At 51.1% G+C, this 17,243-nt stretch overlaps 1 protein-coding gene across 7 annotated transcripts in view; it reads right to left on the reverse strand.

The window, feature by feature from the left end:
• Positions 1-11,246: 11,246 nt before the first annotated feature.
• The window catches only part of CRTC1 (CREB regulated transcription coactivator 1), a 123,800-nt gene continuing 117,803 nt past the window's right edge, over positions 11,247-17,243 (reverse strand). For 4 of the 7 annotated variants that reach the window (XM_021008928.2, XM_021008930.2, XM_021008926.2 and 1 more), the window contains 3 exons: positions 16,211-16,297; positions 14,584-14,764; positions 11,247-12,759 (listed from right to left, as the gene is read on the reverse strand). In XM_021008928.2, the coding sequence (XP_020864587.1) occupies positions 12,548-12,759; positions 14,584-14,764; positions 16,211-16,297 (480 nt within the window). In that variant the 3' untranslated portion in view covers positions 11,247-12,547. The remainder of the gene's footprint in view (positions 12,760-14,583; positions 14,765-16,210; positions 16,298-17,243) is intronic. The other 3 variants (XM_021008931.2, XM_021008932.2, XM_021008929.2) reach the window with 1 other exon arrangement.

Here is a 17,243-nt window from a genome sequence, read left to right on the forward strand (position 1 = left end):
AGAACAAGAGGAGGAAAGACTTCCATGTACCCCTTTGGCCCAATCGAGCTGTTGTCTCCTCAGAAGGCTTCCAAGGCTCCTGCCCTATCAGTCTCCATTTTCTTTGCTCCCCAAACGCCCTGGGCCCCAGGGCCCTGCTACACAACACCTTAATTCCCTTAGGGGTAAAGGCTGGCCCCTTGCCTAACCAAAGTGTGAGGAGGGATTGGGGGCAGGGGGGACGATGGGATTGGGACTATGGGATTGGGACTATGGGATTCTCTACCTATGGACTCTCCCTTTCACCCAGTCTAAGTTCCTGCCACTGACTGGGCCTCAATTGCTCCACTGGAAAAATGGGGAGAACCAGCCCCCAATTTCTAGCAAAGGAGCAGGGATGGGACTTAAGTCTACAGATCTTCTGAGCTCTCAGCACTTGGGTCCAAGTGAGGGGAGGAGACCAGGGAAGGAGAGGCGGATAAGGATATATCTGACGCTATCCTTTGGGGGCTGACTCCCCAATTTGTGGATTAACTAGGGCTTTCTGTTTTGCTGCCTGCCCATGAATGCCTCAGAGCAGAGGGTGGCGATCAGGCAGAAAAGAGGGTAGATTTCCATCCCTGGAGGTTCTCAGGAGGTGGGGTGAGTGCCATGAGGCGTGGGGACCATGCAAGCTAGCAGATGGTATCCCCCCCCGAAAGCTAAGATTCCCTCTCAGGAGGCTGATTCAGAATTCTAGAATGTCAGAGATGTTAGGATTCTTAGAGCAAGCCCAACCCTCCACATTTATAGATGAAAAAACTGAGGCCACAAGGCGAAAAGAGACTTTCCCAAAGTCACGTAATGAGCCTGTAGCAGAATCAGGAACTTCTGACTCTAAGGCTAAGGTTCTCTCCACCTTACCATGCTGCCCTGACCGCATCCAGAAGCCCAAGCCCCAGGCAGGGAAACAAAGCTGGTGGCCTCCTTCCACCTTTGTGACCCGCCACGGGCTATGTCTCCTCTCCTCAACAGAACTTTGGCCCCCCTGTCAGCTCCCATCCCCCAGCCAGGTAAGGAAAGCCTCCAGCCCCCAAGATGCCCTGTGACAGAGAGAGGCAATGTGGTGTCCCAGAAGGACCTCTGGCCGGCTGAATCAGGAGGTCTCCCGATGTTAAGCAGGCCAACTTACTAATCTGTCAATGAATTTGGGTTCACAAGGCCAGCCCTTGGGAGAACATTCCCTCTCAGGTGCCAGGACTGAAATTCTAGGAGCTGCCACTAGATGGATGGCAATACTGGGAGATCCCTTAGGCAAGGGCATCACAGGCAGGAACCCCAGCTCTGCTCAGCCAGTTTGATGTGCGGATGCTGACAGCAGGTCCTGCTGGGGCTCTGAGACTGCAGGGCAAGAGGGCAATTGGAGAAGTCACCCATGCTGGAGGATACTAGAGAGTATCCTTCCATGAGCCTCCCGGCTCACCTGAGCAGCTCACAGGGCGGTGCAGGGCCGCCAGTGGGCCTTCTCCTGAGGACCAGAAGGGCAGGTACTGGAGAAATGCCAATTCCCACCTGCTGAGCCAGGCCCAGCTAAGGAAAGAAGCTTCTTTGTCTCCTGGGGCACAAAAGGAGTGCTAGTTATCCAAATGGAGCCAGCCTGGTGTTGAGAAAAGAGCACAGGACTAGAAAAAGGTGGTGTGGGGGGGACCCTCAGGTTCAAACCCTGGCTCTGGGACTTACTATCTGAATGACCTTCTTTCCCTGAGCCCCAACTCCTCCTCACTGCCAGAGGGGTTCGGATGAGCCCCTCCCTGGTGTTGTCCTGCTCTGAATCTTTGGGTCCCATGAACTGTGACTAGATCACAAGTGGCCCACTGAAGTCTGGCTGCTAAGGGCAGGCCCTCACCATTCCCGAGCTTCCTGGGGCTGGGCAGCTTCCTACAGACTCTGGTCTCCCTCCTGCCCCTTTACTGAAGAGGCGAGTTACCGGGAGAGAAGAGGCAGCACCTGAGACCCAGACAACATCATCTATGCCACCTCTGCTGGAGGAGTGAAAGGGAGTATTGCGCAGGGTAGGGAGAGGGGCTGGCAGCCAGCACGCCAGCTGCTTCCTGCAGCCACAGAGGCAGGATCTAAGGCATGAGAGAGCCTGAAGGAGGGAGCCCCAGAGATGGACAAAGAAGCCATCCCTGGGCCCTCAACTCGGCTCCCCTTTCAGGATGGGGAGGATGAGGGATGGCCATTGCCTTTGCAGCCCTGAGGGGGCTGGTGATGTTCCCAGTGGGAGAAGAAGCCTAGTCTATTCAAGACCAAAGAAGCCTACAGGCAGAGTGGGATGCCAAAGGAAGAGAGGCCTGACAGTACCCACTGCCCACTCAGGACCTTCGTGTCATGGCTCACATCAAAGGGTCTTCACCTGACTGCCTTCCTGGAAGAAATCAGTGTTAAGACAGAAGGCAGAGGAGTGCCCCAGTCAATAGGCTGACTTCCTGGGGTCGAGGCGGACTCCAGTAAAAATGATCGATTAGTCAAGGGCACCAAGGTGAATGGGGGAAGGGAGAGGGGCGTCTTTTTTGCAAGGATAATTCAGCAGACTGTACTGGGGACATTTCATTGATAGCAGGGGGAACTATAATTCATAGGATTTAGGGGCAGAAGGGCCTTTTGGAGATCAGTGGCTCAACTCCCTCATTTAACCTATGAGGAGCACAGTTAGGAAACAGGCCAGCTGGGATCCAATCAAGGGCGTCTGATTCTAGAGAACTACATGGGCCCCAGCAGCCCCGTGCTGGCTGCTCGGCAAAGGAAAGGAGAGAGGCAGTGGGGAACAAAAGATTCTCTTTCTCACCCCTGTCTCCTCCCCAGCCTGGGCCTGGGCCGCCCAGCTCCTGGATTCTTTCTCCAGAGAAATAAATAATGAATGAAGGTGAGGATAGGCTAATACCCCTGGGCTGCCCTATCTTTGTTCCTGGAGAGGGAGCTCAAGATGGACCTTAAGAACTGGTCTGACCTCAGCGAGTGCAGTAGGAAGAGGAGAAGCCCCAGCAAAGAGCTTCGGTTTAGATCTGCATGGGCCAGTGGGTCCAAATGCCTCAATTTACAGGTGGGAAAACTGAGGCTCAGAGACTTTAAATGACTTGCCCATGGCCGCATAGATGGTAAGCAGCAGATCTGGGATTCAGACCAAGGTCCCCTGATTCCAAATTCAGCTTTCTCTGCGCCCCACCACTGCAGGGCAGAGCAGGAGCTACCCCAAGAGACCCTGCTCTCTGCGGCTTGACAAGGAGGACTCTTGGGAAACGGGGTTCAGTCATTTGGCTGCTTGGTCCTGTCTTTCACTGCATCACAGGACTCAGAGATGTAAGGGACCTTAATAAGGATTATGTAGTCCAGGAGTTCTTCACCTGGGGTTTAGGAATGTGTTTTTAAAATATTTTGGTGATCGTGTTTCAATAGAATTGGTTTCCTTTGTAATGGCCCCAGTGGAGGTGCCTCTGACAAAACTCCGACTCAAGCCCTACCCAACACTACGTCAATGCAACATGGCCCTGATCCAACCAAAGAGGCCTCCATGGTCCACCCTGCACAACCTAAAGTTGGACTAGAGACTCTGCTTCAAGCCCCAGCTCCACCCACTCCACCTCTCAGATTCCTCACTTGCAAAATGGAGGTCGCTCAGAATCATTCTTGCACCCAGCTCACAGGGTTGCTGTGGGGAAAGCACAGAAAGCATTGGAGAAACCGGGGCTGTTAGGACATGCAAGCCAGATTCCCTGGCTGCGCATCTGCACAGAATTCTCATTTCTAGGCCTCATTCCCAGGTCCAAGGTGCTGAAGCCTCCTACTCAGAGCTCAGGGAGGCTGCTCGTTTCCTGCCTGTTCCGGCAGAGGTGACTAAGCCAGCAAGGACCTTAGTGACTCTGTGATCCAATTCTCTTTACAGATGAATAAACTTGGACCCAGAGAAAGCAAATGATTAGCCCAAACTCACACACACAACTAGCAGCAGGGTCAGGATTTGAACTCAGTTCCTCCGAATCCAAATGTATCCATCTCCCCATGAATGTGGACACACACATGCCCCCACTCTCACCCTGTCGCTCCACACACACACACACACACACACACACACACACACACACACACACACACACACACACACAGAGATGTTTCTGTAGACAGTGGCTGTTCTCGACTCTCTGCGCATGACGTCTGCCCTGTCCTTACACGTGTAGCTAGCCTCCCACTGGGGGCCTGTGTTTGGATCAAACCTGCCAAGCACTTGATGGAATACTGCACCCCACTGTCCCCCCCACCTCCCTGACCTGGCTGCCTTTCTCAATCCTGTGCAAGTACAAAAAGCAGATCCACAGGAAGGAAAGGGCTAGTCCTGCCTACACAACAAAGCTCCCTGAGGGAGAGACACCTTAGTCAGTCATCTCTGTGTTCCCTACAGCACAGGGCGCTAAGAAAGACAAACACCTGTGTCCTTAATGAGCAGCACTCAGAAAACGGGGACCAGAAAGGTTGGGGGTCGAGGATTCGTGAAGAGTTCACCGCTCCTCGGGGAACATTCCACCAACCTTCCCCTCGCCTCCCGAGTTGCTCAAGGCCCTAACATAAAACAAGCAATAAAGAATGAGGAGAGATTGTTTGTTTGGGGGGAGGGGGCTGGTTCTTTTTAAGGGAATACTTCAGTGGCCCAAGAGCATCTCCACAAGATATAGAATCCAGCCTAGACAGGCCAGAAGATGCTGGAAATCTAATGCCTGATGAGGTGGGGCTAGGGAGCAGGAGGGGGTAGCATATGTCAGGCTTACTTCTACCACGCCCGCATGGCACAGGGACAACAGAGAGTGACAAATGGGGCTTCCCGAATACAAGGGTTATTTCGTGATCCTGTGTTCCTAGGACAGCTCTCCTAGACAGACAGGCCACACAGCAGTGGCCAGCCTTCTAGAGGGAACTAAGGAGCCAGTGTTTGGAGGAGGACAGAACCTTGTGTGCTGGGACCTTGCACAGGCGATGGCTTCTCAGCACCAAGCTGGCCACCTTGGCCCCATCTGAGGAGCCTAGCAGCAGGTGTCCTTGACTTCTGATGGGTAGGAGGAGGGGGATTTGGGTAACTGGTTTTGTTGATTTCCGTTAAGAAAGAAAACATTAAAAACTTACAGCAGAGGAGGTAGGGGAAGAACAGGCCTTGGGCTCTACTTCTGGCTCTGTCCCTAATTAAGATGCTTGACCTTGGGTAAGTCACCACCTCCTCTGGACCTCAGTTTTCACCTTCATAAAATAAGGGGGTTGGACTAGAATCTAATCACTAGATGATCACTAAGGTTCTTTCCTTTTAATTCAAAATCAGAAATTCCTTCCAGGTCTGACATTCCATGTCCTAAGGGCCCTCCCAGCTCTGCCATTCCCTGTTCTAAGGCCCCTCCCAGCTCTGACACTGTGTTCTAAGGGCCCTCCCAGCTCTGACATTCCCTGTTCTAGGGGCCCTCCCAGCTCTGACATCCTGGGTTCGAAGGGCCCTCCCAGCTCTGACATCCTGGGTTCTAGGGCCCCTCCCAGCTCTGACATTGTGTTCTAAGGGCCCTCCCAGCTCTGCCATTCCCTGTTCTAGGGCCCCTCCCAGCTCTGCCATCCTGTGTTCTAGGGCCCCCCACCAGCTCTGACATTGTGTTCTAAGGGCCCTCCCAGCTCTGACATTCCCTGTTCTAGGGCCCCCCCCAGCTCTGACATTGTGTTCTAAGGGCCCTCCCATCCTGGGTTCTAGGGCCCCCCCCAGCTCTGACATTGTGTTCTAAGGGCCCTCCCAGCTCTGACATCCTGTTCGAAGGGCCCTCCCAGCTCTGCCATCCTGTGTTCTAGGGCCCCCCCCAGCTCTGACATTGTGTTCTAAGGGCCCTCCCAGCTCTGCCATTCCCTGTTCTAAGGCCCCTCCCAGCTCTGACATTGTGTTCTAAGGGCCCTCCCAGCTCTGACATTCCCTGTTCTAGGGGCCCTCCCAGCTCTGACATCCTGGGTTCGAAGGCCCTCCCCGCTCTGCCATCCTGTGTTCTAGGGCCCCCCCCAGCTCTGACATTGTGTTCTAAGGGCCCTCCCAGCTCTGACATTCCCTGTTCTAAGGCCCCTCCCAGCTCTGACATCCTGAGTTCTAGGGCCCTCCCAGCTCTGCCATTCCCTGTTCTAAGGCCCCTCCCAGCTCTGACATTGTGTTCTAAGGGCCCTCCCAGCTCTGACATCCTGGGTTCGAAGGGCCCCCCCCAGCTCTGACATTGTGTTCTAAGGGCCCTCCCAGCTCTGCCATTCCCTGTTCTAAGGCCCCTCCCAGCTCTGACATTGTGTTCTAAGGGCCCTCCCAGCTCTGACATCCTGGGTTCGAAGGGCCCTCCCAGCTCTGCCATCCTGTGTTCTAGGGCCCCCCCCCGCTCTGACATTGTGTTCTAGGGCCCTCCCAGCTCTGCCATTCCCTGTTCTAAGGCCCCTCCCAGCTCTGACATTGTGTTCTAAGGGCCCTCCCAGCTCTGCCATTCCCTGTTCTAGGGGCCCTCCCAGCTCTGCCATCCTGGGTTCTAGGGCCCCTCCCAGCTCTGACATTGTGTTCTAAGGGCCCTCCCAGCTCTGACATTCCCTGTTCTAAGGGCCCTCCCAGCTCTGACATTCCCTGTTCTAAGGCCCCTCCCAGCTCTGACATCCTGTGTTCTAAGGGCCCTCCCAGCTCTGACATTCCCTGTTCTAAGGCCCCTCCCAGCTCTGACATTGTGTTCTAAGGGCCCCTCCCAGCTCTGACATTCCCTGTTCTAAGGCCCCTCCCAGCTCTGATATCCTGTGTTCTAAGGGCCCTCCCAGCTCCCTTATCCTGTGTTCTAAGGGCCCTCCCAGCTCTGACATTCTGTGTCTAAGGGCCCTCCCAGCTCTGACATTGTGTTCTAAGGGCCCTCCCAGCTCTGCCATCCTGTGTTCTAGGGCCCCCCCCAGCTCTGACATTGTGTTCTAAGGGCCCTCCCAGCTCTGCCATTCCCTGTTCTAGGGGCCCTCCCAGCTCTGCCATCCTGGGTTCTAGGGCCCCCCCCAGCTCTGACATTGTGTTCTAAGGGCCCTCCCAGCTCTGCCATTCCCTGTTCTAAGGGCCCTCCCAGCTCTGACACCCTGTGTTCTAAGGCCCCTCCCAGCTCTGACATTGTGCTCTAAGGGCCCCTCCCAGCTCTGCCATCCTGTGTTCTAGGGCCCCCCCAGCTCTGACATTGTGTTCTAAGGGCCCTCCCAGCTCTGCCATTCCCTGTTCTAGGGGCCCTCCCAGCTCTGCCATCCTGGGTTCTAGGGCCCCCCCCAGCTCTGACATTGTGTTCTAAGGGCCCTCCCAGCTCTGCCATTCCCTGTTCTAGGGGCCCTCCCAGCTCTGATGGTCTATATTCTAAGAGTCCTGCCACCTTGGACGTTCTGGGACGCGATGGCTCAAGAGTACAGGCGCCGGTGTAGTTAGTACCTACTCTTTCCAGGAGGAGTTTCAAGGAAGATTTTTTTCCCACAGGAGTTCCCTCTGTCCAGGAAGAGGTTTTGAGCAGCACAGGACATTGGCCATGAGCTCACTGACATGCGGGCACAGCCCTGAGACACTTGTGTCCTGCTGCTGCCTCCAGTCCCATGCAGGTCTCATGCAGGCGGCACAAAAGTCAGCCGGCGTCGCTCCGGGTTTACAGAGAATGCAGACATCAGTACTATATACATGATGCAAAACCACACCCCCTCCCACCCCCAGGTTCCTAAACGGCAATAAACAGCAAAAATCTACAGGGTCTCTTTGTGATCACAGTATTTTCTACATGAGGAGAGTGCAGTTTCCATCAACTAGTTGCTTTCAGCAAACACAACAGTCTTTCCTGGGGAGAATGTTAGAAAAACCAACTAGAAATCCACTGGCGGGCAACAGTGTGGGAATTAACCCTTTGAGACTGAGAAAACGAATGTCCTGGGAGACTCGCCATTCAAAGGTCCTTTGCACCAAAGTTAAAACCAAACTGCTTCATTTTCTCCCTCAAGTAATTCCCTTCTGATTGGTGGCTGAGGTTCCTGTCTCCTGCCTCAGGCTGAAAGCAGTGGCCCAGCGGCATTCATTTCTTTGGTGGCTAAAAATCAAACCCCCTTCCCTAACTCCCCATCCCAGTCCCTGGTATTGACTGGTGCTGCTGCTCCTTTCACTGGCCCTCCCATTCACCTGGACTCTAGGTGCCCAGTTGAGGAAGGGGCTCAAAACTGCCCCCAAACTATCTATAAATTTTCCAAAGAGGTTTTTTAATCCAAAAACTTACATGAGTGACAAAAAGAAAAAACCCATTTTATCAAACCATTCATCAGGTCTCACCCTCTTGGTCTCACCCATAACTCCAGTGGTACAGGGGCACTCAGTGAGCAAGATATGGGATAACCTGGCAGCATATCTCCTATCTTCAGGGTGTTACCAAGGCACCCAGTGTGACATTCAGTTTCTCAAAGGGTTAACACAAGTAGCAGGGCTGCCTCTCTCTTTGGGGCTGGAGACAAGGGACCCCTGTCTGTGCCTGTCATCCCCTTCCACATCACGCACCTCCAGAAAGGGACCAAACACAGAGAGAGAGAGAGAGAGAGAGACAGACAGACAGATAGATATTGGCTAAATTAGATGGTCCCCAATGCCTTGTCTGAGAATTGCATCCAGATGGGTTATTTTATTAAGGCCATTTTTTTAAAAGTTCTACTTACAATTCTAATAATAAACAAACTCTCTTATGTACATGTAGTTTTGTCTTTGTTTTTTTCGTTTTTTTTTTTTTAAAAAAAAGACCACGTTCTCCAAGGTAGCATTTAGCAACATCGTGTCCCTGTAAAAAACCATCCACAACACAACCTGGTTAGCGAATGCAACAAATACTTTCTGAACTGGATGCTTCATTAAGAGACAGTGGTTTAAAAAAATAACGTCTCACAAACAAGCATTTTCGTGCACAAGGTTTGGCTGGCCCGACTGGGCGGGGACACCAAGTCAATGAACAAACAGAACTATCAGAGATCAATGAAACGGGCAGGAAGCACAGAAAATTTGCACAATACCTTTGGCTGTTCTGAAGGAAAGGACTGTGATCATCTTTATGAAAGAAACTCAAGCTTTTATGGGTGTATGCCTCTTCCGTTGGAAATGATAATTTTTTGGGGGGGGAGGCAGGAGCAGGGGTAGGGAAGGTAGAAGTAGAGAAAAGAAAAAATAAACAACACAGCATTAGCAGAGGAAAACAAGCAGATGCCAGGAGTATGTCAGAGTGGGGCAAGACTTTCTCAAGCCTTAAATGGAGGAGACAGAGAGCTCTCCCCACCCTCCACTCCAGTTCTTCAGAAGAGAAAAGAAGGGAAAAAATCATGTTTCAGAAGTTCCTATTCCAAGAACAAAATGATCCCCTTGTCCTTCATGTCACCTTAGTTAGAACGGTTAGAAAAGAGCCTAGTAGCATGAAGGAAGATGAAGGTTATGGCCAGCATGGACGGAGGTATGGTTCAAGGAGCTCGGCCTCCCCTGGATTTCTCAAAGCACACAGAAATCTAGCTATAACTCATGGCCTTCTTGGTCTCCCCAAAGTGTCTCTTTGGAGAGTTACCCCACTCCGCCTCCTTCACCCTCCTAGCTCATTCCAAACGGAGGTGGGGCAGGGAGCACCCCCTAAAGGAGAAGAAGAGTTTGACAGTGACCACCCCTACGGCATTCTGGTCAGCCGTACTGGGGAGGAGGAAACACAAAATTAACTCTGATGTGATAAAAGTTAAAAGGCTCTTTTTTATTTTGGGGAGATGGCATACACTTGATGAAATTATATCTAAATAAGCTGCCCTTTGTGCATTTCCTTCATGAGCATTTACTACCAATTAGATGAAAATGATACAATTCAAATGAAAAGATCAGGGGCCAGAGGAAGAAATCATAATTTGTCAAGTTCCATCATGGCAAAGACTGTTGAATGAAGACAAACCTACCTAAACCATCAAATTTTTCAGACATAGAGGTTTTGGGGACCCTTGGTAAACAGTTAAAAAACCAAACCAAACCTCATAGACTCAAGAGTTTTCATAATCCCCCCCTTATCTGTCTGGTCTGGCAGACCCTGAGTCTAAGAGTACATGGAAGTTTCAAACAGGAACTTAGGGGAAGTAGGGAAATGGAGTGGGAAGAGCAAATGACCCACAACCAGAGTCCTGGCTTCAAGTTGGGATCACAACTTCACGTGGGACCTCGGCAAGTCCCTACCCCACCAGGCTTCACTTTCCTTCTCTGTAAAGGTGGCAGTTGGACTAGATGAGGGGTTCTTAACCTGGCACCCAGGGACTTTTTTTTTTTAATACTTTGTTCACTGTATTTCAATATAATTGGTTTCCTTTATAATCCCATATATTTTATGTATTTAAAAACATGATTCTGAGAAAGACTCCAGAGACTTCACCAGACTGACTGCCAAAGGGGTCACCAGACACAAAAAAGGCTAAGAACCCCTGGGCCATATGAGTTCTAAGGTCCCCCCACATCGGGGAGTCCATGATTCTATGAGGAATCCTTCAGCCTGTTCCACTATGGGACTTCCCCTAGCTCTCGGTGGTGACACCCCAGTTGCCCACTGGGGCAGGTCTTCAGGGCCCTGACTCACCACCTTCTGGATAGTCTGGCTGGTCTGACCACTTATTTGGAGACACTGGAAAGCTATCATTCTTTATTTAGACTCAGATGCTGATGTGATTGTTTCTGGTTGAGAGCTGTTTTAAAATTCCAGTTGGTTTAAAAATATAGACTATTCCTGCATACCATTCTGGGAATCGAAACACAAGTAGATGCACTGTACAGACATCATACAGGGCATCAATGGCTCCGTAGGGTTCGGTTACGTCTCAACTATCCAAGTACTTAAATACAAAACAAAAACAGAAAAAAAACCACAAATTCCTTAAATAACAGTATGTAAAGTTAACTGAGAACACATAACAGGTAATGAACAATAATAAAAAATAAGTCAAAAAATGCCCCACCTTGCCTTGGACTCCTCACAGGAAGGAGACCCCTCCATTCCTGCTCAGGAATTATACGAACAGGGTAGAACTGGAAAGGCTTGGCAGGGCCAGGGCCAGAGCCAGAGCCGGGGATGGGGATGGGGATGGAGATAAGGATGGGGATGGGGATGGAGATAGGGATGGGGATGGGGACAGGGATAGGGATGGGGATGGGGATCGGGATAGGGATGGGGATGGGATGGGATAGGGATGGGGATGGGACAGGGATGGGATGGGGACAGGGATGAGGATGGGGATGGGGATGGAGATAAGGATGGGGATGGGGACAGGGATGGGGATGGGGATGGAGATAAGGATGGGGATGGGGATGGGGATGGGGATAGAGATAAGGATGGGGATGGGGACTGGGATGGGGATGGGGATGGAGATAAGGATGGGGATGGGGATGGGGATGGGGACGGGGATGGGGATGGGGACGGGGATGGGGATGGGGATGGAGATAAGGATGGGGATGGGGACAGGGATGGGGATGGGGATGGGGACAGGGATGGGGATGGGAATAGGGATGGGGTGGAGGTGGGGGGGAAGAGTAACGAGGACAAGGAAAGCAAGTGAGTCTGTCCAACTTGGCCACAGAAGTCATTCTAGCTGCTTGAAATCTTCTGTTCTCTCCTTCATTTTCACCAGGTAATGAATTATAGTACTTTTTGTGTGCTCAGAAATATAAAAAGAAATCTCTCAAAATAGTGTTTATGTTTGCTTTTTTCCGCCCTCTCTCTCTTTCTCTCTTTTGGGGGGAGGGTAGCGCCCTCTGGGATGATGCCTGCTCTAGCTGCTGCTTCCTGGGTCCCAGAGAACGCGGTTTTGCCAAGGGCTTGAGAAAAGGCAGTGAGGCTGAACCAGTGAGGAAACAAATCAGAAAATGCACAAGGCATATCCACTCAGGAGAAGCGCCATTACAGTAGGAAGTGGCTGTAACCAAGCAGTCGGGGAGTCACAATCCCCAGAGCTCTGCTTTCTCCACCTCTGGGTCTGAGGAGGGGCCCCAGAGTTATCAGCCTGGAGACTTAGAGCCGGAAAGCAGGAGGGGAAGGAGGGAGGGAGGAAGGGAGGGAGGGGATGACAGCAGAAATGGCAACTTGAGGAGCACATGGACACCAGCCAACGGTTTTGGTATCTTACAGAGAGAGGATGCTCAGGCGGTGGGCACGCTGCTTCACACTGGTGACCACATACACCCCCCCCTCCTAGTGCAAGAACAAATTCACAACCTCACGCTGGGACTTGGGCGGGAAGGCAGATGCAGGATCCAAATTCATTCAAATGGCAACGAGTAGACTGAACCAGAGGGTCCGAGATGGCACCAAGGGGTGAGGCTAGGGGGTGAGGGGATGAGGGGGTGGCAGCACTGCAAGCTTAGAACGACAAGCTTTACTCAATTGAATGGGGCAGAGCGGCTGCTCTCAGGAACCATGGAATCTGACTCCACTGACCCATGGGCTGTATTCAGTTCGGCTGGGCACCAGGAAGGTGGCACATTCCTAGGCTCAAGGCTGTCCACACACTACAGCCGGTCCATTCGGAAAGTGTCCTCTGTGGCAGGGTCAGTGAGGACCATGTCAGGATCATTGAGCATGTGAAGTCCATCTAGGGTTAAAGGGTCAATCTTGAGTTCATCCAGGGGGAACTGGGAATCGGAATCGAAACTGACATCACCGACTCCTGCCAAAGTGCTGGTCAGTTCTTTTGATAAACTGGGAGGGGACTCCCCTGTCACTGGAATGGGAGAGGAGACACAAGAAAAGGATTAGCTTCTCCGCTCCAAACATAACATCCCCATCCAGAGAAAAATGAACAGTGATTCAGAGAGCACGGTTCAGCTTGCTGAATGTCTCAGGCTACACCTGAAAAGAAAAAAGCTGTTTCTGACTGGGTAGTACTTGGGCTTTTCACATCGTGCTACTCTGGGGCCTAAGAGAAGGTATCATCGTCATCGGCATGAGGGGGCACACAAAGAAACATGGACATCAAGCCTTGGGGGAAGATGCTGAAAGCAAAGTCCAAACTCTTGCTTGGAGTTGCCTTTGTAAGCCAGCTAGGACAGATGAGCGTGAGGGAGAGGGACATCAGCAATGTCAGAGCTCGGAAGGCCTTTAGAACACAGAACAAGGGAGAGAGAGCAGAACTGAGATGGCTCTGCCACGATTACTGTTACAGACAGGGGCCTGACCAGGAAAGAGGCTTACCACCATCCCAAGTCGTTCCTGAGGTCCTGACGGCCTATACGTCTTCCCTTAAGTTAAACACATATGTCAACGTGGTAAATTCAAATGCGCCAAGTGAGGCTCCACTCTTCCCTATATAAAAGCAAAGCCCTGTGCACAAGGGGAATGGGCCTTTGCTGTCAGAGACACTATGAACACTCTCTGCCCGCACTTAGCCCAGTGGCTCTCTAAATGGCAACTCCGTAAGTGGTTAACTGGTATTCTCATTCCGGTACAACACGTTTTCTGGTGTGAGGGGTCTCTTCCTCAAAGAGGCCACAGGATGCTATGGTAACAAGTCCTGGTCTGGGAATCTGAAGACCTGGTATACAGTCTGACTCAGCTGTGTGCAAGACTGTGAGCAAGTCTGGGTGGGTCTCAGTTTCTTCATCTGTAAAACACTTACCAGATGCCAGTTCCCAGGCTTTTCTTAAAACCGAAAATCCAGGGAATCTGGTCTCTTTGGGCAGGGAAGCCTGCTGCTTCACAAGAAGGGCCAACCCAGGCCATTACTCCTCTACTCCAGGAATGCAGGCCCAAGTCACCCAGTCTTTAAAGTAGAGCATATATACCACTTTCCCCAAGAAATTTCACCATATTGATAAAGAGCCAATTCCAAGCCCTAACCTCCAGCCCAACTCATTCCTATGCCAACAGATAGATAGATAGATAGATGATATACATACATACATACATACATACATACATACATACACACTCAAAAACACACATACATATAATTACATAGCATCAGAAAATGTGCATGTGGTAACATACTAAAGTGTATCTGTATTTCTGTAGAGGTATTTGCATGTTCCTTGTCTTAAGGGAAGATATTCATTTCAGCACAATCCCACAACCATTCATTAAATGCTGACTAGGTATAAGGCATTGTGTTAAGTATTAGAGATAAAAAGACAAAAACAAAACAGTCCCTCCGCAAGGAGCTTATATTCTACTGGGTATGAATTTGTTCTTTACCAAAAATATGACCAGCAGAGTGCTACAATTGTAGTTGAGTGCTTAAGAGACAATAGTGATGATGACAGTGATGGATGGTAGTAACAGATGATGATGGTGCTGATGGGTGGGGAGGTGATGGTGCTGATGGGTTGGGGGAGGTGATGGTGCTGATGGGTTGGGGGAGGTGATGGTGCTGATGGGTTGGGGGAGGTGATGGTGCTGATGGGTGGGGAGGTGATGGTGCTGATGGGTGGGGAGATGATGGTGCTGATAGGAGGTGATGGTGCTGATGATGGCTAGCAACCACAGAGAAGGAGAAAGGAGAGCTGTGGAATTCTGGCCTCAGATCCTGAGGGGAGAGGGAGAAGCTTACCTGTAAGGATGATGTTGGGGATGTTTCCGTGGCTTGAGTAGGTTAGCTGCTGCGAGTCCTGAAGGCTGCTGTGACTCCCTGTCAGTCCCATCATGGCAGCCTGGGAGTAGTTAAGTGTGGAGCAGGGGCTGTACAGGCTGTTAGAGCTGATAGCGTTTTCAATCATATTAAACTGTTCCAGCTGAAGATCAAAGCACAAACCAAGCATTACCCCAACCACGTCAGGCCAGAGAATCCTGCTGCCATGTCCAGCTCAGACTGTGCACATAATTCATCCCCAGAGGACAAGCAAGTACATGCCCTAACTGGTTTTTGGACTCTTTACCCCTGTCTTTTTCCATTCAATTCAAGTGGGTTAAATGCTTGTTGAATGAATGAATGAATGAATGATGATGATGGCTCCTGCTGGTATTTTTAAAGAGCTGCAAACAGCCTTAGAAGAGAGTCCACTCAGCTTTTTCCAGAGGAAGAAAGGTGAGAAAAGATATTGCCTTAAGGTACTGGCAAAGCCTTATTTTCTGCCACGTATTTCCTCAAGCTATCACAAAGGCACACAAATCTACAGTCAGGCGTGCCCTGCTGTGAGAAGGGCTCGGACACAGGCTCCCCTCTGATCCACAGTTCAGACCCTCTTCCCTTCTTTCATTCTCTTATTCATTTTGGAGGACAAGGTGCAGAAATGGGGTGCTATCTGCCTGAGGGAGGGAAACACAAACTACCCAAACGATGCCTGTTGCCCTTGAGGCCTCTGGACTGGGATTCAAACCAACAGCTTACTTCTCATTTATGAAGCACTCCTCAGACACTGCCTCACTTGAGCTTCACAGCTCATCCCTGAAGTGAGCATGAAGCCACATCCATTCTGCAGATAAGGAACTAGAACTCACTCACCTTGGGTTAAATGACTCACCCAGGGTCACAACACTACAATGCAACAGACTCAGCACTTGAACCACCAGGCCCTTGGATTCTGAGTCAGAAAGTAAGTAAGGAGTCTCTTTGCCACATCCAGTGGGTCAACTCTGATAATCACTGAAGTGGAGGGACCTCATAGGCCATGAGAATGATCTGAACTGAGCCCCAAGGAGGTCAGGGGACCACAAGAGCACAGGAACCTCAGAAGCCCAAGGCCCACATTTTATTGAGGAGAATACTGAGGCCCAAAGCAGAGAAGCCCAGTTCTCTACCTCCACCTCCCCTTTACCCCAACCTCATACTCTTTCCTATGAGAAGCCTTCTGAGAAAGGCTTCCATATTACCTAGTATGATATGTTAGAAAGAGTCTTGGCCTGGGATTCAGGAAAGCTGGGTTCTAATACTGATCTGGCTGCTCCATTCATAGTTTGTGACCCTGAACAAGGCACTAAACCTCTATGGGCCTCCCTGTTAGACTAGGTGATTTCAAAGGTCCTTTTTCTGGCCGTAAAAACTTCCATTTCAGATGATGACTTTCCTAAGTGAAATGCCAGAGTTCATTGACTGGGACAAAAAAGGACCTAGAGGCTGGGATCGGACGCTGTGGTACAAGGACAGTGGCCACAGCCACAGAGGGAAGCAGAAAGTGGCTCGCTATTGTAGCCAGGAGAAGTGGACATGCCATTCTAAGCAGGAAGCTTACAGGGCTCACCTGATGGGACAGGGCATTAGCCTGCCTCGCTGTCATCTGCTGATCATAAAAGGAGTCCCCAAAGACGCTGCCCAGGACGGAAGAGTGCTGCAGATAAAAGAGAGTCCTGCTGTCGTGAGATCCCCCACACCTGGTGGGCCACTGAACAGGTGGCAGGCTGCCGAAGCCGCTCAGAGCAGCTCTGCTCCACGGTCGACTCAGTCAGCCTAACCAACAAGGTTCAGACCTTTGAGACTCTGACTGCCGGCCTGACTAGGCCCACGACAAAAGACAAAAACAAAACGGTCCCTCGAGGAGCTTATATTCTACTGGGTACAAGTTAGTTCTTCACTAAAAACACAACTAGCAGAGTGCAACAACGGCTAACGTGAACAGAGCCACATCGTCCCAGCAATATTCTCCCCCTGGGGCAAAGAGCAAGACTGCCCATCATGTCTGCAGAGGTGGGCACTGAAAACAGGACCCAGTTACACCTGGTGGTAATGGCCCTAACCTCACGGCCACCCCAGACGTCAGGCCAGGCTGCTTCTGTGGGAGTTGCCAGCTAATGGCTGTGACACTGGCCCAGAAAGTGAGCCCAGCCCTCCAGGGTGCCCATGCTCTTGCCACAACAGCCTGACTGCCTGGGATTTCCAGGAAGGAAAGCCTATAGGCTCCTATACCCATCTTCAACTACCCAAGATGTACAGGACACGTCAAGGACAGAAACAGACGAACAATGAGGCGAAGGCTGAGTTCAGCCACTCAGGAGCAACTTTGCCATTTCCATAATTTCTTGACTTTGCAGGAAACTCGTTATTCAAACTATGCTACTGGTTACCAGCCTATCCCTCTCACTCCAAGGACAACCCTACAAACTGAAGAGCTAAAGCGGCTCCTCCTCTTCCTGTCCTCTGCATTAAGCTGGGAGTTCTGAAGAGAGTGGGCCTAGGAGCCATGGGGGGAGATGCCACTGTGTCTTCTGACATCCTAGAACCCTAGACCTGGATGAGAGCTCAAAAGACATCCTAGCCCACCGTCCCACCTGAGGCTG

Source organism: Phascolarctos cinereus, unplaced genomic scaffold, assembly GCF_003287225.1.
Source record: "Phascolarctos cinereus isolate Bilbo 61053 unplaced genomic scaffold, phaCin_HiC Scaffold_4;HRSCAF=312, whole genome shotgun sequence".
Lineage (NCBI taxonomy): Eukaryota > Metazoa > Chordata > Mammalia > Diprotodontia > Phascolarctidae > Phascolarctos > Phascolarctos cinereus.